At 41.6% G+C, this 27382-nt stretch overlaps 1 protein-coding gene across 3 annotated transcripts in view; it reads left to right on the forward strand.

Moving 5' to 3' along the window:
* Positions 1–464: 464 nt before the first annotated feature.
* Positions 465–27382, forward strand: part of MPP2 (MAGUK p55 scaffold protein 2) — a 37523-nt gene continuing 10605 nt past the window's right edge. Inside the window, exons 1-8 of one of the 3 annotated variants that reach the window (XM_082271288.1) lie at positions 465–560; positions 10233–10324; positions 13970–14125; positions 17381–17530; positions 17628–17855; positions 18080–18211; positions 19635–19740; positions 20557–20625. In XM_082271288.1, coding sequence (XP_082127414.1) covers positions 524–560; positions 10233–10324; positions 13970–14125; positions 17381–17530; positions 17628–17855; positions 18080–18211; positions 19635–19740; positions 20557–20625 — 970 coding nt within the window. In that variant the 5' untranslated portion in view covers positions 465–523. Of the gene's footprint in view, positions 561–8879; positions 9268–10232; positions 10325–13969; positions 14126–17380; positions 17531–17627; positions 17856–18079; positions 18212–19634; positions 19741–20556; positions 20626–27382 lie in introns of those variants that run through there. The other 2 variants (XM_082271286.1, XM_082271287.1) reach the window with 2 other exon arrangements.

Raw genomic sequence — 27382 nt, forward strand, 5'->3', positions numbered from 1 at the left:
TGTGTCTGCTAATTGGTACGTGAATATGCAGCCAATCAGCACCAAGGCCCACCCACATATTTGCGTACTGTCAGTGCCTAGGGGTTAAGACATCCCAGCACCCTGCCTTGGACCTCCTCTCTCCTGATGCAAGCAGTGGGCTGGCTCATGAGAGGAGTCCATTCAAATACCAAAATGCCATGACAGGGGGATGTCAGTATGAAGCAGTGGGTGTTTCAAGCATGGAGGTACCGCCCACATGTGATGCTGGTGGGACAGTCGGGCTTGAAGGAAAGTGCTCAGTAGAGCTGGGTGTCCTCCAACCAGGTAATGAGAGAGGTTCTATCTGACTAGCTACAGATTTTAACGCACACTGTAAGAAGCTCACAGTGTGCAGCAATTAGAGTCAAGGTAAGGCTTGGTAAGGTGGTCAGCTTTTAATGAAAATGAATGTGTTTTTCTTCATTTTAGAACTCATTCGTCCTTCAAGTCTTTTCTTCAGCAGTTTCCAAAGACAAGCGCTGAATATTTTTGAGGCTCCTCAATGCCTGTGGCTGTGCCATCCATCCACTCCGATTCTGGTAAGTTGGAGGTCATTTTGAAGATGGCTTCTAGAAATGTTCCAGCTGTAATATTACCTATTGACTCTTCCATTCAGTATGGTCAGGACTCCTAAAGCTGACCATACACCAGAACAGCCTTTCTCAACCTTTTCAACAAAGAGGAACCCTTGAAATACATTTCTGGTCTCGGGGAACCCCTGCTAAAAATTAAAAATCTACAACTCATGACACATTAGTGTGATGGTCAGTGGGAAGAATGCTCCTTATGCCTCGTACACACGCAACGATTATCGGCCGACCGATCGGCCGTCTTTTGTCCAGTGTTGTTGTGTTGGTTGAAATGTGCTCTAGACTGCACACAAATTTTCTCGGCCAACAAAAACCAACTTCAGAAGTGATGTCATGTGATGGTTTACTTTCCCTGTGTTTTTTCTTCTCTGAGCATGCCCAGTCTTGCTCATCAGATTTTTGTCTGCCGAAATCTGTACTGACTGACGAAAAATCGGCCGTTGTGGTGACAGCCAACAAAAATTTTATAGCATGCACCAGATTTTTATTCTGAAGAAAAGTCGGAGTCGGTTGTCGAAAGCATCATACTAACAAGCCGACAATCGGCCAATCGGACGTTGGCCGAAAATTCACGGCCAACTATCGATGCGTGTGTACGAGGCATTACTCTTGTCATCATTGGGAAGAATTACCCAATTACAGATAGCTAAAAGGAACAATGGTGTCATTGGGAACTTATCAGAGAGGAAGAAATTGCCCATTGCTCAAGGAACCCCTAGCAACCTCAGGAGGAACCCTAGTTGAGAAACCCTGCACCAGAGGATCTCCTTCCAAACTTTAAGGAATGTTCCTCTTTATTTTCTAATGGTTAGTGGGGTCAAATTGGCGTTTCTTTTTGACCACAGTGATCAGAAAATTGGAAGGAGCAGGATGGAAAATGTTCTCGAATGAACAAATCTCTAACAGTGAATGTGGGTTTCATTTGGGAAAAGTCTATTCATTCCAAAATCGCATTTTAGAACCCCGATCGTTCCAAAGATGGAATGTTTCTAAATCGAATGATGAAACCTTGAAAAACATTTGTCATGTTATTAAATGTTCTGAGAATTAGAGTATGAATGTTCTTACAAACGATCGTTTGTAAATCTACTAGTATATGGCCAGCTTTACTGATGTGGGAAAGATGAGCCGCCTGTTGTGTGGTTTAACCACTTACCGCAAAGTGACGTACCCGTACGTCGGCTGACTTTGCGTGGTTATACCGGGACAATGCCTCTAGCTAGAGGCATCATCCCGGTACCATTGTTTAGAGCCGGCGGTCGGCTTTCCGTCGGTAACAACCGATGTGGCTCGGTAACCGCTCGATCGTTACCCCGGCAAGCGGGAGGGGACTTACCCCCCTCCTGCCGCCTTCCGCGGCTCTGCCCGGGTCTCCCGTCCCACCGGGAGACCCGAGCAACCAGCCGGCACCTCCGCTGGCTGAATGGAGTCCCGACCTAAGCCGGATGCGGCTTAGATCAGGTCTCCGATGACGTAACCCTGGAGGCAGCGTTCATGACGTCACATCCGGGTTACTCGGTTGCAAAAGGCGGCAGATTCAAAAAGTGAATGTATTCAAAAATGCAGTTTTAGGCGTTTTGAATACATGGAAGTGTAGTGGAGGGGTTTGCGATCCCTCCATTAAGAGTACCTGTCACTGCATATTGCTGTCACAAGGGATGTTTACATTGCTTGTGACAGCAATAAAAGTGATCAGATTTTTTTTTTTTTTTTTAAAAACCTGTGTTAAAATTAAAAAGAAAATTAAAATAAATAGGAAAAAAAAAATTTTTAGCCGCCCCCATCGCCATTAGCTCGCGCACGAAAGAAAACGTATACGGAAGTCGAGCCGCGAATGAAATCGCTGTTCAAACCACACATGTGAGGTATCGCGGCGATCGCCAGAGCATGAACAATAATTAAAAAAAAGAGCTACACTCTAACTCTAAACTGGTAACCGTTAAAAATTTTTAAAGCGTCGCCTATGGAGATTTCTATTGACCGTAGTTTGTCGCCATTCCACAGGTGTGCACAATTTTAAACCATAACATGTTGGGTATCTATTTACTCGGCGTGACATCATCTTTCCCAATATATAAAAAAAAAATGGGCTATTTTTACTGTTTCGTTTTTTTTTTTTAATGCAGTGAAATGTGATTTTTTGTAATTTTTTTAAAAAAAATGGCGTTTGAAAGACCGCTGCGCTTATACTGTGTGACAAAAAATATTGCAATGACCGCCATTTTATTCTCCAGAGTCTTTGCTAAAAATATATATATATATATATATATATATATATATATATATATATATATAATGTTTAGGGGTTCTAAGTAATATTCTAGCAAAAAATACAGATTTTAACTTGTAAACAAAAAGTGTCAAAAATAGGCCTGGGGCTTAAGTGGTTAAAGAGGCGTTGCATTTTTAACCCATCCAATTATGGCGTGGTGACATAATTTTCCAATGACATGTCCAGGGTCTTCATATAAAGTGCTAATAAACCCAAAAGCAAACATTTATTATACTGCAGCTTATAGAGATGCACCGATATAAAAACTGCTTCCCATATCCTTCAATGCAAAAACACCCCCTAGTGACTTCAATGTAAAATCACATCCCATAGGCTTCAAAGCAAAAATGCCCCCTAGTGACTTCAATGCAAAATTGCGTCTCATAGACTTCAATGCAAATTCGCGTTCCATAGACTTCTATGCAAAAACGCCCCCTAGTAACTTCAATGCAATATCGCTTTCCATAGGCTTCAATGCAAAGTTGCGTCCCATAGTCTTTAATGCAAAGTTGCGTCCCATAGACTTCAAAGTAAAGTCGCGTCCCATGAGCTATAATGCAAAAACGCCCCCTAATGACTTCAGTGCAAAATCAAGTCCCATAGACTTCAAAGCAGAAACGCCCCCTATTGACTTCAATGCCAAATTTCGTCTCATAGACTTTAATGCAATATCATGTCCCATAGGCTTCAATGCAAAGTCACGTTCCATAGACTTCAATGTAAAGTCGCGTCCCATTGGCTTCTATGCAATAAAGCCCCCTAATTACTTCAATGCAAAACTGCGTCTCATAGACTTCAATGCAAAAAAGTCCCCCTAATGACTTCAATACAAAATCGAATCCCATAGACTTCAATGCAAAATCGCGTCCCAAAGACTTTAATGCAAAATCGCGTCCCTAAGACTTCAGTGCAAAATCCCGTCCCATAGACTTCAATGCAAAATCCCGTCCCATAGACTTCAATGCAAAATCCCGTCCCATAGACTTCAATGCAAAATCCCGTCCCACAGACTTCAATGCAAAATCCCGTCCCACAGACTTCAATGCAAAAACGCTAGCCATGTTAATTAAATTTAAAAGCATTTTTTAAAAAACAGCCTTTTTCGGTTTGGGTTTTCGGCCAAGTGCATCCTGAATTTTCAGCTTCCGTTTTGGCACCGGAATTTTCTTTTCGGTGCACCACCAGTTCTTAGATGTGGTGGCTGCATTTGTTTTCTTTTTTAGGCTTTCTTTCTTTTATTTTCATGTGGTGATCTGGGCAGTAAGTCTATTGTTTTTCAACAGAACAAGCCATCCTGCAGATGTAGCAGATGCAGATGTAGCAGAGAGTTGAGACAAACCATTTATTACTGCAATGGTGCTTACAATGATCAGCTTTTTTTTTTTTTATTTATGTAAAACCTTTATTCCAAAAAGGTACAAAATAAAACTGCTGTACCTGATTATAAAGTATTAGCTGGAGTTTGGCATCAATTTCTTAAATTAAATCTGCTAGTACAGACTGACAATGCTGCTGTCCAAAGGTGCCCCCTGTGCTCCTTCATCCAGGGTGGATCTAATAAATAAGTGTATTACTGGCCAGATCACCAGGGGAAAACAGAGGGGGGAAAAGTCTTAAAAAGAACTCAGAGAGGGGGGTGAAGAAGCTGAACAAGGAACTATCCAGGAGTTCTACAGTGTTAATAGCATGCTGATAGGGGGAGAGGGCAAAGCGACAGATAGATGAGCTCATTGGTCTGCTGTTTATTCTTTTACTGTTCGGGCCCCAGGCTTAGAAAGGGCCAGGGCCTGTAAGTAGGGTTGTCCCTGTCTGGGATTCACCTGGACAGTTAGGGTTTTGAATCATGCACCCGGGTTTCAGTCCACCTGAAACCCAGACACATTATTCAGACGGGAATGTGGCTCTGAATAGGGCCTGATAGAAGGGGGAGGGGGCACTGTGTGCACCGCATTACTATTCTCTTTGAAGTGCCCAAAGGTGTCCAAGGTCTGTTACAATCCTATAGTGTATACTAAATCAAAAAAACATATACTGTGCGCCACTAAATCGTTTGGGGTTTGGCTTGAAGAAGGGGCAACCCTACCTGTAAGTGAAAGTGAAACTGCAGCAGAGAAAGAACAGGCAGGGCTGTGCTGTGTGGCAGAGCTGTGTAAATTCCAAGACTGAACGGACAGAAATCCATTGGCAGGTAAAACAGCTCCCGTATATGTAGATTTGTTTACTAGGAGTTCAGTTGTAATGAGGTTTTAGGTGTACTGTACATGTAAAAGAGACCGGCTTGATGTCAGTAATGTGGCCCGTGCATGCTTAAGTACTAATATTGTTTGTATATATTGTTTGTCATTGAATCTGTACACTGCTTTGTAGCACAGCACAAAGATTGCGCTTTACTGCTCCTTTCTCACCATACTAGTCAATGAGTCGGCTGACTCCCTGAAAACCATGCACTCCCTGTGAGGCTGATATCTCAACAGCTGTTAAACAGGGGGAGCTGAGAAAGTTTAGAATGATCTCCCAGCACAGATTGTTCTACACTTCGATAAACAATCGATTTATTTTCTGATCCAACTCTCCTGATAGTAATAATTGATCTATAGTCAACAACCCATTCCACATGCCACACATGGGGAAGTGGATTTCAAATCGATAGTGAAGATACAATGGTAACTTACCATTGTAATCTATCAATCGCAGCTCCATTTATGCAATGTAGCCTCATAATCCGATAGACCGAAATACAATTATATTCATGAACCAGGTATGCAGAATGATGGGTAATGTTCCACCCTGGCTGATCGACTGAAATTTGATCGAAATCGATCAGAAGGGAAGTTACGACTATGCAATTTTTTTTTATTTGACAATTTGATTGTTTTGATTAAATCACACATCGAACGTATGATAAAATCACAGCGGGTATGGTCACTGTTGGAGATCGGTGATACTTGTAATTCAGATCTGTGTTTGGTGTTAGATGCTCCATTCTTAAATATACCGCGCTGGGTTCCCAGCGCCCAAACCGCACATCCAATCACTGTCATGTATTTTGTACATCTCGTACATCTCGCAGGATGATAAATCTGAAGCGATTACATGCGTCCCTCCTCATGTCTTTTCTTAGTGTAGATATTTCCTCTCTCCTCTCCCCTCTATGTCTGCATTCCATGTGGCTTATTATTATCTCAGTGATAACCTCTGCCACTGTCACCGTACAGCCTCTGTGTGCGTCCCCCTCCTTCCCTTCACTAGAAGGTAGGTGGGGCTGCCAGCACATATTAATACATCTGCCCTAGTTACATCAGTACCAGGCATGTACATCGCCCTTGTCTTCCATAAAGTGCCTGCGTCCTAACGGTATACGCAGCACCATAGCTAACAATCGCCACAACCGGTACTCTTTATTAACCCTGAACGCCATGCCACTAAAATATTATTATTATTATTATTCAGGATTTATATAGCGCCAACAGTTTACGCAGCGCTTTACAATATAACAGGGAGATAATACAGTAACAGTACAATAAAATACAAGAGGATTAAGAGGGCCCTGCTCAGAAGAGCTTACAATCTAATGGATAGAACATTTTATTTTATATCTCCTATATGACCTTTCATATCCTTCTACATTCTACTTCATTCTTTATAATGTTTTAGCCTAGAAATAAATCCAGGTATATACCCATTAATAGACGCATTCTGCCTTTAAATGCATTCAGCCATTTGGGTGAATATTTTTCATATTTACAGTGACATCTCCTGTCCCCCCAAACATAACTGATTACATCATCACTATCCAAATATAAAGGTATGATGTAAAGGATAGATTACATTTATAATTAAATTGTTATATGATAGATAGATAGATAGATAGATAGATAGATAGATAGATAGATAGATAGATAGATAGATAGATAGATAGATAGATAATTACATTAATATTGTAATTGTAATAATGTATTTTTCTATCTATAAAATTTTTATTGTATGGCATGTAATATACTGTATATATGTATAAATAAAGATGTAATTTAATAATTTAAAGTATTTTTTTATTATTGTATGTTTATAGATAGATAGATAGATAGATAGATAGATAGATAGATAGATAGATAGATAATTTAGGGATAGAGTAGAATTATTATTGTATAGTATGTAATATATAGTATATACAGTATATCTCTATAAAAGTATAGATTCAATTTCTTATTGTATGTTTATTATACATATAGTGTAAATTGTATAAAATATATAGATACGTTAAATATTTACAGTATATTATATATAAAGATATATACTGTGTGTGAGTGTATATATATATATATATACACACACACACACACACACACAGTATTGGGATTTGGGACGTCTGCCTCTGCACACACACAAACTTTAATGGCATCCCAGTCTTAGTCCGTAGGGTTCAGTAATGAGTTGGCCCATCCTTGACCATTCTTCCAGAAGCTCATTTGTGAGGTCAGGCACTGATGTTGGATGAGAAGGCCTGGCTTGCAGTCAGTGCTTTTAATTCATCCCAAAGGTGTTCTATTGGTTGAGGTCAGGCCAGGTTGTGCAGGCCAGTCAAGTTCCTCCACCCCAAACACGCTCATCCATGTCTTTTATGAACCTTGCTTTGTGCACTGGTGTGCAGTCATGTTGGAACCGGAAGGGTCCATCCCCAAACTGTTCCCACAAATTTGGGAGCATTAAATTGTCCAAAATGTCTTGGTATGCTGATGCCTTAGGAGTTCCCTTCCATGGAACTAAAGGGCCAAGCCCAACCCCTGAAAAGCAACCCCACACCATAATCCCCCCTTCACCAAATGATTTGGACCAGTGCACAAAGTAAGGTCCATAAAGACATGGATGAGTGAGTTTGGGGTGGAGCAACTTAACTGGCCTGCACAGAGTCCTGACCCCAACTGATAGAACACTTTTGGGGTAAATTAGAGTGCAGACTGTGAGCCAGGCCTTCTCGTTCAACATCAGTGTCTGACCTCACAAATGTGCTTCTGTAAGAATGGTCAAAAATTCCCATATATATATATATCAAATATGTAGATAAGAAATAACATACAGATATAGATTACATATAGATAGATAGATATACAAACATATACATATACTGTAGATTACATACCATACAATAATTAATTGTAAATATTCCTTAAATTATCTATATATAGAAATTAGCCACTGTATAGAATGCCTAGGCAATCTATAAAATGGCAAAAATGGGATGTCAAAGTATAAAATGCTTAATATTTCACACATTTCATACATGCTGTATATTTATATGCAGGATAGATAGATAGATAGATAGATAGATAGATAGATAGATAGATAGATAGATAGATAGATAGATAGATAGATAGATAGATAGATAGATAGATAGATAGATAGATAGATAGATAGATAGATAGATAGATAGATAGATATGTATCTATTTATAAAGATAACATACAAATAAAAAATGTAATTTATGTTTTATATAAAGACAGTATATGCATACAAATAAAAAGATATAATTTGAAGGATAGATTATATATATTATTGTATGCTTTATATATATATATATATATATATATATATATATATATATATATATATATATATATATATATATATATATATATATATAGTATATGTTTATTATAGAGATAACACAGATTTATCATCTTTGACATTACGATGTTCTGTATGACAGCACTGCAGGAAAAGTAGGTCAGCAATATGGCAGCGTACAATAACTCCTGTAGCTCCTCTGTTTTCAGCGGTGCAGGAGTTAACTAAGCCAGCATCATGGCTGGTACCCATCCTGGGTAATCCTCCGGTTACCATGGAAACTAGAGAGGGATGCTCAAAGCACCAAGCCTTAAAGGGGGCTTGGTGATAGGGGGACAAAGGATGGTGGGCTCTGCTTCTCGTAAAGCAGGAAACCACCAGGTCATCCCTGCTTTTCCATTCCGTAGTATGTACACTTTTTGGCCCTGACCAATCGAGAGGTAGCATGCCTCTTGCCCTGGGTTTCTACTGGTTGATCATCTCTCTGTTGGCTTTTTTTTAACCCTTTGAAAGGTTCACTGAAAGGCTGTGGGTTGTGTTTGATGGCTTTTTCTCACCACTGGCTAGCTTGATGCTGTCACTGTGGCTTTCCATCTCTGTCCATGCCCCTTATTCAACATGTGAGGACGGGGATGGGCGTAAAAAGCGCAGAGAGAACGAGCAGAGGCAGAGTGGTAGTGGCAATGGAATAAAGTCAGAAAGCGTGCAACAGAGAGAAGATCAGTAAGGGAAATAGCAGAAGAGGCATTATGAGCAGCCCTGAGCTGTCCAAAGATGAGGTATCTATGGATCCTACAGAGGAGTCCAATTCACACCGGGAAGGTAATTTTTTTTTTTTGCAAGAATCAAGAATGTTAATTATATATTCCAAATGTTTGCCTACTTTGTAGGAATTGGCAAAACTATTAAAATGTTAGAAAAGCCAGCCAGGTTCCACCGTACATTCTTAGAGCAACTACGTGAAGTGGCAGCCCGAAGTTCCATTTAACTGTTTGTTGTGCCAAGTGACCAAATGTGGAAATGAAGGTACAGCTGGGACAGTTCATAGCTCTGCCTATCCTCTGGCTTCACGTCTATTAACATACACGTGGCAATGTGAGTTAAGCTGTGCTTTGCTCGAAGGCAGCCTATTTTTTTAAAAAACATTCAAAGAGCTCACTGGCTCAGGTTTGGCTTCTTGCAGCAGACAGGGCTACCCTCCAGTGGATGCATAGCAGGTTATTAGAAAAAAAACATTAGAAACCATAAGAAGGAGCATCAAATCAAATGATAAAATCCTCCAAACTGATTTATTGCTTTGCACTAAAAAAGCAGCCAACGTGTTTCGGACGTCAGAAAACTCTTCATCAGGCACTCGGGTAAAGTAAGACCCTTGACTTGAACTCAAAATAGGGCTTTCCTCCATAAATCTATGGAAAGAAGTTATCTGAGGGACCAGGTGAGTTTTTAGCCCTAGCATCTGCGTGAACAGCAGTAAAGATGTAGCCCTGATGAAGGGTGGAGAGTTTTCTGACCCCTGGAATGCGTCACGTTTTTTCTTCTCCAAATTCCTAAACTCACAAATGTTCTTTTGGCTGAATGTACATAAATTTGCATATACACTCCAAAATCTGGTGGAAAGCCTTCCCAGAAGTGTAAAGGCTTAAAACCCCATGGGGATCAACTTCATATTAATGCCCATGATTTTGGAATTGGATTTCCAACAAGTTTATATGGTGTCCACAAATGTTTGGTCATTTAGTGTTCCCGCAGAGACTGAGATGCTTCTACTACTGTCTGTCTTACAGGGATGCAGCAAGTCCTGCAGCCGTTTTCTGATCTCCCTCCTTCTTCTGATCTGGATCTCATCTTCCTCAAAGGCATCATGGAGAGTCCTACGGTAAGTAAAAAGGATGGAGAATCGGAGATGTGTTGCAGTAAAGCAGAACTGGGACAAGGGGTGGGCAGGAGGGATTGCTGCCCTGGGCACAGTGAAATTGGGAGGTTGTGCTAAAAGGGGTGATTTGGAGGGGGGATTTTATCTAGGAGGGTGGATTTGTGTTAGGAAGGGGAATTTAGGGGGGGGGAATTAGTACTAGGAGGGGGAATTTGGAGTGGGTGATTTGTGGTGAGAGAGGGGTGTTTTTAGGGGGGAAAGATAATTTATACTCAGCGGGGAAATTTGAGGGGTAGAAGATTTGTGCTAGGAGGGGGGATTTGGTGAAGGAGAGGATTTGAGCTGGTAGGGGGGATTTGTACTGGAAGAGGGACAATTTTTGTTTGGGGAGAATGGCTTGTGAGGGGAATTTATGCTTAGGGGGTAAGTGTAAAGATTAGCGCTCAAATTTTTTTTTTTTTGGATGGGGAAAAGGAATTTTTGCAGACATATAATGCTCATGCATTTGGGGGGAGGGGCGTGGTGCATTTGGCATCTTTGCCCTGGATGTAGATGAACTTGTCCTGGCACTCTAGTAAAGGCAGATACTGTGTGAGAGCTAAAGGAGACTGGTAGATCTTGACTGGTAAATCCAGCATTGGTCAGAAGACTTGGTGTTCCTAAACTAATCTGTGAAAGACTACATAGTCCCATATATTAAATATCATTCCTATAATTCAAAATGTCCTGAGATTCAGCAAGCTCCACCTGAAATTCTCAACACAGGAGCCATACCTGTCCCCACACTTAAATAAGCTTCCTCTTCTCTGTCTTCGACCAAAAAAAATCATAGCAAGATAAATGGGGCTTAAAGGCCTTCCAAATAAGAGTTCATCTTATGTTGGATCATACATGGGATGTATGCAGAGACAGGAAATGCTTCCGCCTCAGGCACTGTGATGATGGCGGGGGAGCAGCTGGGGCCCTTATTAAGTTAAAGCTAATTTGTTTTTATCAACCTTTTTTTATCTCTTTGCTATTATTACTTTTTGCTTCTTTGTACATTTGCATGTGTTTGTTTTGTAAAAAAAATACTTTCTACCAAAAATATAATTTTAGTTGCAAAAGAAAATGAATTGGCACTAAATTATAATCTACTTTAGTTACAAGATAGAAGAACAAAATTTCTTATCATAATGTTATTGTAAATCCGGCTCTGTTTTAACATGCTGATTATGACTAAATCACAATGGCTTTACCATGATGCAACATCACCACCCTTCCCAGTCTGCTGTCCTAGGACCAGATGGTAGTAAGGCTAGGGCCAGAGAACAGTGGTTGCCTTAGTACAACCTGCACCTTCCCCACCACTGGATGAGACATGCCCAGAGCTTGAAGGAAATGATAAGTATAGGGCATACATGATGGGGTGGAAGGAAAACCAGGCAGTAGGGGCTTAAATTAGTAATTGGCATATGAGAGGTCAGGGCTCTTACCTTTTTGGCAGAGTAGACGAGCTGATGGGGAGGAGCAGGAGAGAGAGTAGTTGGAGGGGAGGAGTGAAGGGGCTTCACTTGCAGACTGGAGATCATAGAAGAAATGTCCCTCCCGTCCGCCCTGGTAATGCCATTTTCTGCTGTTCTGCTAAGAAGGTTGGATGTTGGCTGTTGGGGTCCTTGACCAGGGTCCAAAACATGGTGTTGAACGATAAAATGGTGGGACCCATCTCCGGTATGGAGTCCTATGGTTGGTCTGGTTTAGTCTAGACCGACCGGGTAGTATAAGGTGGTAGGGGTCTCTGGTCAGTTTGGATAGTTCTCAAGTCAGTGTTTTGGCGGCTGGGGACAGAACCTAACTTAATGGTACCACAGACTCCAAAGTTGTGGGAGATGGTATTGTCAAGGATCCACAACCATTCTTTGATCTGGATTGGTTTGACTGTTTTATGTATTTCTGTTATTTATGGTTTTGTTTAACCACTTTACCACTGGAGGATTTTGCTGTCTTACATCTGGGCCACTTTTTGCGATTCGGCACTGTGCGACTTTAACTGACAATTGCGCGGTCATGCAACGCCGTACCGAAACAAAAATTATGTCCTTTTTTTCCCACACACAGAGCTTTCTTTTGGTGGTATTTGATCACCTGTGCGATTTTTTGATCATGCGCTATAATCAAAAAAAGAGCGACAATTTTGCAAAAATAACAATATTTTTCACATTTTTTTATATGAAATTCCCCCCCAAAAAAATGTAAAAATCAAAATTTTTTTACATTTTTGGCCAATTTGTTTTCTACTACCTATGTTTGGTAAAAAAAAAATCACAATAAGCGTATTTTGATTGGTTTGCGCAAAAGTTATTGCGTTTACTAACTAAGGGAAAGATTTCTGTCATTTTTGGTGTTTTTTTTTTTAACGAGTAATGGCGGCGATCTGCGATTTTTTTTTTTTTGCAGGACTGCGACATTGCGGCGGACAGATCGGACCCTTGACTGACATTTTTTACACTTTTGGGGGTACCAGTGACATTACTACAGTAATCAGTGCTATACATATGCACTGTTACTGTAAAAATGACACTGGCAGGGAAGGGGTTAATTTTATTGGAGAGGGAGGGGTTAATGTATGCCTGGTGCTTACTAACATGTGTGGGGGGAGGTGACTGAGTGACACAGGGACAGATCGCATGTTCAGCTATGCTGAACCCTGCAATCTGTCACTGTCTGTCACTTAGGAGATCCGCCCGCTCTGTTTACACAAGCGGGCGGATCTCCAGACTCGATTCCTCGACGATCGGGGAAGAGCGGCAGCGATCGCCGCCGCTCCTCCCCCTGGCCCGACTCCCGCTGTGACTGAATACAGCGGGAGCTAGCCTCCGGCGGCGCGCGCGCGCCGCCGAGAAAGGGGAATGTCTGGCGATGTAGGTCTACGTCGTCAGACGTTATCGAGCCACTTTGCCGCAGTAGTGCTCGAGTGAGCAGACGGCAAGTGGTTAATAAAAGGCTGAACCGGCCATTTAATCCCAATGTTGAGTTAGTGTTGTCATTTAAAGGTAAAGCGGGGGGTTGTTGGGTACTTATCCAGGTAATATGGTTAAACAGGTGGGATCTGAACTACCCTAGTCATGTAAACTCCATCTGTTTCAGCAGGAGTAATAGGGTAGGTGCTCTCTGATATCTTAGCATTGGGTGCCAGAAGACCTTGTCTTGGCACGGGGTGTATGAAGACATTGGGAAAGGCAGGATTCGAAAAATAAGATTTAGGAGAATGAACATGTCCAAACAATGGTGATTTATGAAATCTAAAAGGGACATGAAGGAGCAGATTAAGGGAAGTTATTGGAGGAAGCATGGAAACCACTGCCAGTCATCCTGTGAAGGTGCTTTCTGCGTTCCAGCTGGCAATTATTACACTAATCTCAGATATAAGTAAATTTAATGGATGTTACAATGTCTAGCACAATTGCTAGACAGAAATGGAGTATCACTGGTCAGTTTCACTTTTTTCCTGAAATTTCTTGGCTTGGAGTCCGATTTGTATTGAGTATAATGAATAACATTCCAAGTGGTTTCTTAGTAAGAGTAATTTTTTTCCCCCCACAACTACTGTTTTTTATTGTTATGCGTTTGTCCTTATTTAACTAAAACTGCCCTTTTCTTCCTCCATAGCCCCATGAGCAGATTGAGGAAACCCGCCTTGAAGCTGTGAGGGAAAATAATCTGCAGCTGGTCCAGGAGATCCTCCAAGATCTGAAGCCTGCAGTCAGAGATCCCAATGGGGCAGCAGCTGAACTGCGGAAGATCCTGCAGGAGCCACATTTCCAGGTAACACAAAAACCTCTTTTCATGGTATTTGTCACACTTTCACCTTTTACAGTCAAACATTCATTTTAATATCCATATACTGGCTGTGACCAGGCAGACATCTATGTGGTGCATATAGAAGCTTAAATACAAAACAGTTGCAGCGCTCAAAACTGGTTAAACATAGTGAAAAGGTCGCAAAACAGCCGTAGAGCTATTGAGACATGCCTGAGGCCCAGCCACCACTTTAATATCTGAGGTGGTGGCTCCTGATGTAAGTGACTAGATACATCTTCGCCTTTTCCTTTTGGTTGGACCTCTTTCTATTGGTATCATACTGCGATTTGTCAGTGTCATTTTAATCACTTTTGCGATTTTGCATTTTTAATTAAAGACCTTTTGTATTGATTGCTACACTGAGTATCTCTATATTTTTGATTTGGATCTCCATATGCGCTTAATTGATGCTACGATTCCACACAAAGAGACTCTCTGAATTGGTTAATTTGCTCTTCAGGATCGAAAAGGACCTAGACACCAGTAGCTACATGCTGTCTTATAATTTGGACAGCAACTAGCTCTGGTGAGTGTGCACTTTATCTGTACGGTGGAGGACAGTGTTCACGAGTGACAATAATCATTTTTTGTTCTTTACACTGGGACACTTTTTCTTGTCTTTAATTTAGTTATTGTTTTGGACTCACAATGGACCTTTTCACTATGTTTAACCAATTTTGAGCGCTGCAACTGTTTTGTATTATTGTATTTGGGTATATGTATAATTTGCTAGCAGCTCTAGTTTTCTCTTTATAATTTTTCTAAAGCACTGACATTTTTTTATTACACGATTTGCACATATAGAAGCTTAACTCCCAAAAATGGAAGCAAGCAAATGTGCGAGTCATGGGCAGGTCAGGTCAGGTCAGTTATAATTCTTTATTTTAAACAACTTTTTCGTAAAGACAGACATGGGAGAAACATTAGCCAGTGCATACCAGGAGATATAGCTCGTAGCATAAATCACATCAAGAATAAGCACACAAGGCATAGAGGTCATAATCCGTCATAAAACCCCACTGATATCAGATAAGGAAGTAGGATTTTCAATGTCTATTATCTATGCCTGACCAGTAGTAATTACAAGGTATTTCCAAGAAGTCATTCAATGTGGTAACATAAATGGAGCCTCCCTTTCTTTACCTCGCATTAGGCCACAGTGATTTCCTGGTAGTGCAGTAATTTATAATAAATGGGTCAGTCCATCCAAAACTGATATTTATGGAGCCTGGTGAATCTTTCGCAGGCTTCTTATATTTCTTGGATACTCCAATAGCAAGATCTTTCTCCCATTATTCCAGATCCTGTTCCCGTCCACCTGAAAGTGTTAGGTATTTATGCCCACCTTTGTGTATGGTGCAGGTTCTGCTGATAATTTACACATAATATAAAATAAATAAAAATCCAGCAAGGAACTAATTATAATAGTCGCAGCAGGTGTGCAGACCCAGGAGCTCAGAGCGGAGGTACCACCAAAAGTTTCTGAGAGATGGAACAAACTATCCCTCATATAATAAAAACTGAAATGTAATTTTGTGGGGAATAGTTATTAAAGTCTAATTCCATTTTTGGATTATGATCCCCTGGCAGAGCTTTTAAGTAAAAAAAGCAGCAAAGCAGCTGTTTTTAAACTTGTAGAGGTGTTTCAGTTTTCCAGGGAATCCCCCTAAAAAAATAAAAATCTAGTTTTACCTATGTGAAGCATCTCCTTCCCATCTCTTGACCTGGGTGCAGCCACTGGTAAGCAGATTAAAAAAGTTAGATCGGTCCTGACCCGACTGGGAGGGTAGAAGGTAATGCCTTTCCTGGTTCCTCTCTGGGTCCAGCCCACTAATCCTTTGATATATATAAATATGGGACAGTGTTCTGGAAAGAGAGGACCCCGGAGTGGAGAAGAGAGGACCCCGGAGTGTGAGAGGGGATGCCTGGAGGGGTAGTTGGGGAGAGTAGGGGATATTCCACTTTGGAGAGCTCAAGAGAAAGAGAGAAAGCTGTAAAGACCCGTAAGTGAGAGAGACAGAGAATGATACCCGTGAGGAGCAGAAGGAGGTCATCAATCGTCACTGGAATGTAAAGTCACCTGGGGTTCACCCTGAAGATAGCAGCACTGGAGTATGCCTCTGAAGGATTGTATTTTCTGAACTTCATCTTTGCAGGTATGCCAGGGCAGGACAATCCTGTAGTTAGGAGTAGGGATGTAGGAATAACCTTTCAATTGTATGTTAGACTTTGGAATGTTACATTTTTGCATTTTTCCAAGTATTGAAATGTTGTTCTTGCCTGATCTTACTTGCAATACACCCAAAGAGCTGTATTGCAAGTAACCAGCAACCATATAGTTTACCAAGAACTTCTTAACACATGATAGGTACTCGTGTGGCGTGGAGTAATGGGAAGACATAGTGGTTACCAAGAGTAACGTAAAGCAGCTTGTTGATAGCATGTACCTGATCTAGGTGGAGCAGCCTCTAGCAGTGAGGGAGATATCGTCGGCACTCCTTCAGCCAACGGTCTGTCTCCCTAAGCAATGGGAGTGGATTGCACTGCAGAAGTTCCCATCCTGTACAGAGATATGGAGGTTCGAGAGTTAAGTGCATGTGTGGAGCCTGCGCAAGGCGGGGTCCACTCCGCTACTCAAGAGTAGTAGTGGAAAATGCTGGACAGGTGGATGTGGACATTGGCTTAGTGTATCCCTCCTAAATGCAGATTACAGAGAAGGAGTACATTGTCACACGAGAGTTAATTGGAGAACAGTTGCAGCTTAGGTGTACATGGTGTACGTTTATCTCTATAAGAGTAGAGGTCTGCCTTAAGGTTGACTATTCCCCTCAGCCTTGTCCCAGGGCATTGATGAAGATAGCACAAAGCAAAGATACCCCATGTGTAGTAAAGTGACCCCTGTATAAGGTGCCTAGCATAGCCCAGAAGGACCCAACCCCAGGGTAGGCCTCTAATGTGACCCTTACTTGGCACCCAACAAGGAGGGAAACATGGAGGATGTGACAAACAACCAGCACCCTACCTTTACACACTATCAGTGGTTCCCTAATGCCAATCCTATGGAATCTCTATATAGTTACATTACATTTCTAATATGTATTATGTTTCCATATTTCATCTGAAAATAAAGCAGTGGAGGCATAAACTCTGTATCCAAAACCATTTATTGGCTGTAATGAACCCTAGAGTTTTACTTATTTTTATCTTCTTCCTCTATAGTCTCTTTTACAAACTCATGATTCAGTGGCTTCCAAAAACTATGAGACTCCTCCACCAAGCCCACTTCTGGATCCCACCCTGAGCAACCAGCCCGTTCCACCTGATGCTGTGCGTATGGTGGGCGTCAGAAAGAATGCAGGAGAGCATTTGGTAAGCTGGAAAACGGTTCCTGTTCTCTACCAAATTCCACCTCTGCCAATACTTGCTTTTTGTTTTAAGAGTGCCTTTCTTCCATCTCTTCTTTCAGGGTGTGACTTTCCGGGTGGAAGGTGGTGAGCTGGTGATTGCACGCATCCTGCATGGTGGGGTTATAGATCAACAAGGTCTTCTTCATGTGGGAGATGTCATAAGGGAGGTGAATGGACGGGAGGTAGGAAGTGACCCTCAAGCTCTACAGGAGATGCTACGGGAGGCCAGCGGAAGCGTGGTGCTGAAAATACTCCCAAGCTATCAGGAGCAGCATCCTCTGAGACAGGTACACAGCAGAAGACCAGAAGTACGTACAGCGAGGATCTGATACATGTCTAATAAATAATGAAATAATAGAGGAACTTTTGTTCTTGCTTACACTTTCATTATGCATGAAGAACCCAATATCTCCAGCCCACCTTCTTCAAGTCCATGCTTACACATTACATATGGTAAAGAAATTGAGTTTAATTATAACATACATAATAAAGCACGCCTCTTACTTTGCAGGTGTTCGTAAAGTGTCATTTCAGCTACGACCCTTCAAATGACAGTCTGATCCCATGTAAGGAGGCAGGATTGGCTTTCCGGGCAGGTGACCTGCTGCAGATTGTCAACCAGGAAGACCCTAACTGGTGGCAGGTCAGTAACAACAATACTTCATCTAAGAATCTTCCCTTCATCTCGGTTCATATTAAACTACCGTACCCATAGACTTTAGAAAGCTTTTAGGATGTAAAGCATTAACTGAGTTGACAGACACAAGTATGGCCAGAAATGCAATAATTGGACCATTTATGACCTCCCTAGAAGGCCATAATGAGCAGCTCAGCCACCAGATGTTATCACACACAGTGCGTTGTGAAATTGCCTTTCCAGAAGCTCTGATCTTTCTCTCTTCAGTTTCAAAGAGCCAATAAGAATATAATTAATGTCATAAATTGGCCGAGTATGGTGGTGGGTCTCTTTCTACGGCAGGCAGATATTATCCTGCCTGCCACTGTATGGTTCAAATATTCCAAATCTGAAATGTTGGATGTGATCTTGCAGTGTTGCAAAAGACAAGGGGACACTCCTTGTGCCTGGAGTTAAAAGAGGTTTAATTTCCACACGTAAAAACACACCTATCTAGCATGACAAAAGCACATGAAAATGATACCCCTTTAAATCCTGTAACTGTTCAACATTGCTGCGCTGTGTTTGCACTGCATTTTGAAAAATTACGTATGCTGCATCTTTGGTCCACTTTTCAAAATCGCACCAAAAATGCGCGTTGAGTCAGGTGTCCAATTTTTACAGGTGGCTGCTGGGAGTCAGGAATCCAGAAAACGCACCATAAATGCATTGAACACAAACGCAATATGCATTTTTGCAAACGCAAAGGGTCCTAAGAGCAATGCATATTATAGAAAAGCCTTCCACAGGAGATGGATCTAGCCAACTCAATGGATTGCGTCAAGAAGGAGATGGATATGTTTCTAAATGCAAAATAACTGGCTTTTTCAAATTTAAAAAAGTAAGATTGTAGATTGTTGATCCAGCAAGTATACTTGTTGATCAAGGTAGTATGCTTTTTAGATCAGGAATGAAAGTTTTCCGTTAGAGCAAATTTGACAAGGTTTTATAAGGGTCTTCTGGATCAACTGCTGACTAAGGGTTCCAGGGATGCAACGTTTTTTTAGTTTTATTTATACAATAGACATAGTAGTCATACACTATTAGATTTTTTTACATTCAGTCCGCGGGATCTAAAAGATTCCTCCATCCACGCTAAACAGGGCAGATGGACGAATTCCCCCTGCCGACATTGGAATATCTGAGCAATAATTGCATCTGATTGGATGCAGCTGCTGTTCAGTCAATAATTCTCTGGGCTCTTTTGATTTTCAATTGAAGGATATCAGGCAGGAGGGGGCCCACAGGACAACCCACTAAGCACATTTTGCCCAGTTTGTTGAACCATATTAAATTCAAACATATGCATTGTGTTAAAATACAACTATTTTGCAGAGGGGTCTCTTCAGGACTTACTTAACTTTCTCTTTTTACCATCTCTCATGTCCAGGCGTGTCTAGTGAAAGGTGGCTCTGCAGGTCTTATTCCCAGCCAGCTACTGGAGGAGAAGAGAAAAGCATTTGTTAAAAGAGATGGTGAGCTGACCCCAAACTCTAGTGAGTAACCTTCCACTTCTGCCTTAATGCAGTTTCAGCACATTGGGCCTTTTTAATAAGGCTGCCCAATCAGCAATGATCTGCTCTAAAAATGACCACTCAGTTTTCAACTGTCATCAGTTTAAAGGTTACTCATTGGTTCTTATAGGTTACTTCACTTTACATTTCCCTTTAAACCCCATTAAAGTTGAACTCCAGACAGATAAAAAGTTATGTGTGGATTAAAAAAAATATATATTTTTAACACAACTCATTTAAATAAATTTGTAAACATATCAGCCTCCTGTAATCCCATGTACAGCAGCACTGGAAAGGGGAGGGGCAGCCATCTTAGCCAATAAGATTTTGATGTGCTGACATCTATAGTCTTCTGCTGCTCCTTAATTGCCCAGTCAAAAGGTTGAGATTTTCTTCTTGACCAAGCTGCACTACTGCTGCTGCTGCTGTGAAGTTTGAGAAACTGTAGTTTCTAGATCATAAGACCAGCAGCACAAATCCTTTGGCATGTAAACTATGTTTTTTAACTGTGAGTTTAGTTGATGGAATTCAACTTGGGTTGCCACATCCTCCCTTAGAAATCTAACACTTAGATTCAGTTACCTGCTTTGAAGTAGTCTTAGAACCTTTGTAGTTTGTATATGTCCAGTTTCGAGGTGTCAACCCTAAATCATTTTTTCCATAAGTACATCTGCCTTTATGTGCATCCGAAGGTAGTTCAAAAGCAGAAATAGTGTGCTATTACTGCTAGTTAGTTATATAAATTATATGTATGTAATTATGGATCTGATTTTTCCAACAAATTGTTGATGTTTATAGGTGCTCTTTGTGGAAGTATCGGAGGAAAAAAAAAGAAGAGGATAATGTATGTGACCACCAAAAATGCAGGTAAAAGTTTCATACAAGCTTAGGTCATTGTAATCATACGTATATGTATGTGTATATGTGGGATCTGAATAAGGGAAAAATCTTTCAGTTCTGAGAATAAATCATGTCTCAGGTTATTCATTCCTTAAATGCACCTGAAAGGACTTCCCTTCTGGCATTCATTTACAGTCATACAGACATACACTAGAGTTAGTTTTTGATTAGAGGAGACTTATCTTCCAAAAAATGTGTTTTGTAAAAGGAAAAATAGGAGCCCAAACAAATCCACAGGAACAAAAAAATTTAAATTCTATTCAAAATGTGTTTTTAATGGCATTAGAATGTGATTAAATGACAGTCATTGGTGTCGGGGGGAGGAGCCTGAGCATAGCGCAGGTAGTGAGCTTGTGCTAGGAGCTCCCGGTGATAACCCATCTAGACAATGAAATAAATCTCTCTCCCCCCCCCCCCCCGTCCACCTGCGCCCAGATGTCTAAATCCCCATCAGAGCACCTGGCGGAAACAATGGCCAGTCTTCCTGGTGTATCCTGAAGGCCTGTGGGTGAAGTCGGGGAGCAAGGAGAATGGACTGAAGCAGTGCTGAGTCCCGAACGTGGAGCGAGAAGCCTGGCAGCAGTGCTGCAGAAGTTCAGCGGGGAGGAGTCAAAAGTTCCGGCCGGCTAGACCTAAAATAAAGAGACTACCACAAATAAGAATTATGAAAAAAGGAGCAGAAACTAAAAAATAAATAGAAAGCAAAATAAGCTGCACTGAAATCCCCCGGAATTCCCTGCACTGAAGTCCCTCAATCCACAAGGAGTGGTGAGTCACCTAATTTAAGACTTTCTTAAAGTGATAAAATATTAGCATGGACTGTGGACTTGTTTGGACTCAGATTATCCAGAAACCTTCTCTCTGAAAACAGTTTTCAGAGCTTTTAGTGAGCTCTTATCATGCAGTGCCCTTTTTGGAGTAGTGCTACTGTATCTTGCTGCCAGGAACGGTATAACAAAACGGGAGCATGTATGAAGCAGGGGACAAGAAACATCAAAAGCTCTCAAAGTAGGCTATCGTCAGGTGAAAGCATATTCAGCCAGTTGAGAACAGAACCAGAGATTGAAAGTGATATGGAACTGGAATGTATGGAAGAACAAGGTAGAAAACAATCAATTCCGTACAAAATCGGAAATGGTGGCCATGTTCGAAAAATTTGAAAATTCCACAAAAAACTACATGGCAAAGCTACATAGTGATCTGAGCCATATACTGGCAAGAGTGGAGGACAAAGAAGAGAGACTGGATAGTCATACACAAGTAATAAAAGAGCTAAAAGAAGAAATGAAGAACTTACAAACTGAACAAAGGAACATGCAATATAAATTAGAAGATCAGGTGAATAACTCTAGAATCAGAGACCTACCAGAAGCAAAACAGGGAGAAGATTTAACAGAAATTATGTGGCACATTTTCAATCCTCTGCTTGGTAGAACACCTACAGACTTACTAAAAATCGAAAGAGTACACAGGATTAGAAAACCACAAGGAGCACCAGCAGATACATCACGAGACATAATGGTTTGGTTTCATAATTATGGAGAAAAGACCAAATATGTAGAAGCCTGAGAAGTGCAGCACCAATAAAATTTGAGGGCACAAACCTTCAGGTTTTTGGGGATTTATCTAATGAAACACAGAGGAGAAGAAGGCTTCTTAAACTCCTCTTGGAGCAGATGCGTAAACATAATATTCAGTATAAATGGGGGTTTCCAGCATGTCTGGTAGGCCGGAAAGATGGACGTACAGCAAAACTGATATTCCCTGAAGAGTAACAAGAAATCTGTGGAAAATTTGAAATGCCGACACCAGATGTTTCTGGATCATGGTAGAAAAAGAAAGAGACTACAAATAGAAGAAGATCAGTGGCAACTGATTCCCAAAACAAATGCGACCTCAAAGAGAAAAAGTGGACTAAGTGGGAGGAGGGTGGAGGGGATGGGGAGGAGGATGGAGAAAGGAGAAGGAAAAAGAAAAGGATGGTAAACCCAGGTTTCTGGTGAGCTCTGGGCCGTCACCCCAAGATCGAAGGGAGGATGGCCCAGTGCGTGCGTCAGGCAGAGCAACCCCCCCTCAATTAGGATGAGTACAACGGTCTACTCAAGTACCAGGGCAGGTCCAAGCCCTAATGCATAAGAACAACTGCAGGGAAGAAAGGAGGGGGAAGGGTAGGTTAGAGTTGGGAGGGGAAGGCAGGGGGAGGGGGTAGTGGGAGGAGAGATAAGGAGGAGAGGGCAAGGGGAAAGAGAATATTGTTATAAACATGTGGAGTTTTCTGCTGGTCTTGTCTTCCCCTCTCGTCTCGGGTATGAATCCTTGCAGAAGGTCCTTAAAGCGGAGTTCCGGGCACAAAAACGATATTTTTTTTTGTGCCCCTCCGCTAGTTCGACATTACCTGAAAAGGAATTGGATAGTTATTTTTTTTTTTTTGTTTACTCACCTTTTAATTGAAGATCGTAAATACTCACCTCAGAGTACTTCCTCCCTCGGCGCCGCGGCTCACCCCGTCACTTCCTGTCTCGCTATGATTCCTGGGAGCTGAACGTCATCGCTCCTATGAATCAATGCGACGACACCGGCCCCGCTCATCACTTCCGGGCGACGCCGCATTCCCCTGCTAAACAGCTTCTGGGCATGCCCAGAAGTTGTGGAGGAATGCGGCGCCGCACCGGAAGTGACAAGAGGGGCCGGTGCAGGCGCATTCTGGGACAAGAAGACGCGGAAGAAGACACAGAAGAGGACCGCGCCGGCTTCAGCTGCCCACAAGAGAGATGGAAACGCTGTGGAAGAAATTTTATAAGTAAGTATTTCTTCTAAAAGGTAAGTGCGAACCGGGACAGATCAGAGGCTAGCCATTGTGGAATGTGCTAGCCCTGACTGTCCCGGGGATATGTTTATTAAAAAATGACTTCTGTGCCCGGAACTCTGCTTTAAGACTTCTGTGGACACCAACATCTGCTTAAAGATGGGAGTGGAAAAGAGAAGAAGTAAAGTACAGAGGGAGAGAAGAGAGGGCAGGGACAACTTTACAACATAACTAAATTACGACATAAAGTCCTAAAGGAAATTAAATGATACTCTGCTAGTGTAATTTTTTCAAGAAACACTATTAGCACAAGATACAAATGTAAAATTGTATTCTAAGTATCACCCGACATGGTATTATGGAGATTCACCAACTAAGAGAGAAAAAGGAGTAGCAATTGGGATGGCAAAAAAAGTAAGTTTTTCTCTGGAAGATAGGATGGTAGACCCAGAAGGACGGTAAGTATTCCTGAAAGGACAACTGCAGAGTTTGGACTGTACGCTGGCAAATGTTTACTGCCCAAATAAGAACTCAAAAGCATACTTGAGAGGAGTTTTGGAGAGATTAATTGATTTTAAAAAGGGTAAATTGATCTTGGCAGGGGACTTTAATTTCTGCATGGATCCATGTCTGGACAGTACATCTCGAGCACAGGGGATGGGAGATCACCAACTTAGGTTGGTGAAAAAAAAACTTTTCCAATGTCAACTAGTAGATATGCGGAGAGCTCAACACCCTAGGGCAGTGATGGCGAACCTTGGCACCCCATGATGCTTATGCACTCTGCAGTGTAGTTGAGCATCATGGGAAATGTAGTTCCAAAACACCTGGGGTGCCAAGGTTCGCCATCACTGCCCTAGGGTGAGAGATTACTCCTTTCATTCCCCTGTTCACGAGATGTACTCAAGACTGGATTATATTATGGTAGAGCACAGTAATGAAACACCAGGTGTATCCGGAGCTAGGATTTAGGAAGCTCATAAGGCCTACATCAGGGGCGTGTTGATTTCGATAAGCTCAAGGAAAGAAAAGGAAAGAGCCACCAATGTGAGTAGATTGATAGCAGAAATATGAGCTGGAGTAAAAACATAAAAAGAGAGATGTAAAGAATAAGATACAACACAACCTAGTTATAAAAATGGATGAATTTAAAGACTTAATGGAGGAAGAAACAAGGAAAACCTTTAACAGAGTTGCCAAAGATAGATATAAATGGGGAAACAGGGAAATATTTAGCAAGAATTGAAAAAAATTAAAGTCAATAAATTATATAGAAAAAATAAAAAACAACAGAGGGGAAATGGTATACTCAACAACAGAATTTACTAAAGAATTTCAGAGTTACTATGGCATCCTATATGCTGTAAGACAAAAGGAGTCACAAGGAGTAGACGTAAAGAGGAAACAAAAGATTCAATAATATATAAAAGAAGCAAAATTGCCTATAATATCACAGCATTAGAGGAACCAATCTCACAGGAGGAAAAAATGAAAGCACTAAAAAAAACACAGCAATAGGGAAAAGCCCAGGACCTGATGGGTTTATGACTAGGTTATTATAAAAAGTTCAAAGACCAATTAGTCCCAAAACGATGTACATAGATAAACGGGATAGGTGAAGGAAATGAAATGAGGGTAGACTCATTACAGGCATATGTAACAGTAATGCCAAAAGAAGAAAAGTATTCATCTCTGTGCTCTAGCTATAGACCATGGGGGTCCAACCTTTAGGCTTCTCTGGGCCACATTGAGTGTAGAGAAATTTTCTCGGGCCGCATATAAAATATATACTATAGTTAAGGTATATAAGTAATAAAACGCCTCCACGTTCTTCCCGCGCCGACATCCCCCCCCCCCCCCCCCACACACACACTAATTTAACACAACTAGAGGATGATGAAATGGAATGAGTATATATAGAGGGTTTATCCTTCAGAGAGATATTAAAGGAACACTCTAACCACCATGACCACTTCAGTGATTTGAAGTGGTGATGGTGGAAGGAGTCAGAAACACTGCACATGCTGGGATATTTACAATTATGGGTTGGGGGCTAGTTGCACCCCTAGCACATATGATTTAGGCAGCCAGAAAATGTAATGTCCTTATTCATACATGTATGAACAAGGACATGACATATTATGGCAAAACACAACTGGTTATTATAAAACATATTGCAACAATTTACACACGCTAATGCACATACCTTTTTCTACCTATTTTGCAGACTGCTGCTGGTTACTGTTGGCGGGTACTGCTGGTGGTTACTGCTGGCCGGTACTGCTGGTCATAACATTGGGCACTGCTGGAGGAAGCAGCAGCTGCAATAGAGAGCAGAGCCGCTTCTTCCTGTATGGCTCCTGTCACAGGCGGAGTGCATTTCATATCACTCCGCCTGTGACAGAGCTGGAACTATACAGGAAGCAGCGGCTCTGTCACTGACTGCAGACATCCTAAGTCTCCCGTGGCAGCCGGGGAATCGCACGGCACTTGCAGCCTAGTGCGTGCCCATCCAATGCAGCCTAAAAAGTGCCATCCAATGCAGCTTCACCAGTGCATGCCCATCCAATGCAGCCTGATCAGTGTCCATCCAATGTAGCTTCACCAGTGCGTGCCCATCCAATGCAGTCTGCAATGAAGAGAGAGGAGAGCAACTGGATTACACAGAGCTGGGATCTCCCGCTTACCCAGGCGACCGATGTCATACGAAGTCCTGCCTCCTGAAACGGCTCCTATGATAGTGGTCACCAATGTGCTGTCTATCATAGGAGCTGGTCCAGGAAGCGGGGCTTTGTATGACAGCCGCCGCTAGGTAAGCAGGAGATACCTGATCTGCTTTTAATCCGGCAGCCCTCCCCCTTCCCTCCCCTCCGAGGCAGCCTCTGCCTACAGTTAGTTGGAAGGCGCTGTGGCTGTGTCCCCAACTCAACTTCCTTCCTACCCAGCAAAAAATAATAATTGTCAGGGGGCAGTGGGCCGCATTGCCTGCTGCTCCGAGCCGCATGTGGCCCTCGGGCCGCAGGTTGGACATGCCTGCTATAGACCAATAGTGTTATTAAACGTTGATACAAAACTGTATGCAAAAGTCTTAGCTACTGGGCTAAAAGAGTTAATGCCCAAATGGATCCATGCAAGCCAAACAGCATTCATCCCAGGAAGGTAGGGAAAAGACAATGTGATAAGAACGCTACTTCTATTGCATAAATCAAAAGATATAAGACCCCCAGATCTACTGTTGTCGATTGATGCCAAAAAAGCATTTGACAGAGTGGACTGGGAATTTTTGATGGATACAATAAAGGATTTGGACATAGATCCCAGGATGGGAAAATGGATAAAAATGCTTTATTAGCATCAAACAGCATCAGTAAAGGTAAATGAGAGTCTTTCAACCTTTTTTGAAATGTATAATGGGACAAGACAAGGGTGCCCGCTCTCGCCCCTCTTGTTTGCGCGGTCATTGGAGCCTTTACTGGCTACCATACGAAACAGTGCAGATATTGGAGGGGTAAAGATCGGAGAGGAGGAACATAAAGTAACAGCATATGCCGATGATATCCTGTTTTACATTACTAATCCCAGAACTTCTTTACCAAATGTAATAAAAGAGCTAAAAAAATTTGGAGAACTCTAAAATCTAAAGATCAATCCTGTAAAGTCAGAAATCTTAAATATTGGATTAAGTAAGAAAGAAGAAATAGACCACAGAAGGAATTTCCATTTACCTTGGTGAAATTAGAATTAAAATATCTAAGGATAAAATGAACCCCTTCTTTGGGGAGTCTATATCAAGCCAATTATATTCCTTCAAATAAATATGGTAATAATTCCCAAAATACTCAAATACTTTCAAATGTTACCAATAGCCATTCCACAGGCATTTTTTTTTTAAAAAAAGTAAAAGCAATGATTTTAAAG

Source organism: Pelophylax lessonae (assembly GCF_965119305.1).
Source record: "Pelophylax lessonae genome assembly, chromosome: 11".
Classification (NCBI taxonomy): Eukaryota; Metazoa; Chordata; class Amphibia; order Anura; family Ranidae; genus Pelophylax; species Pelophylax lessonae.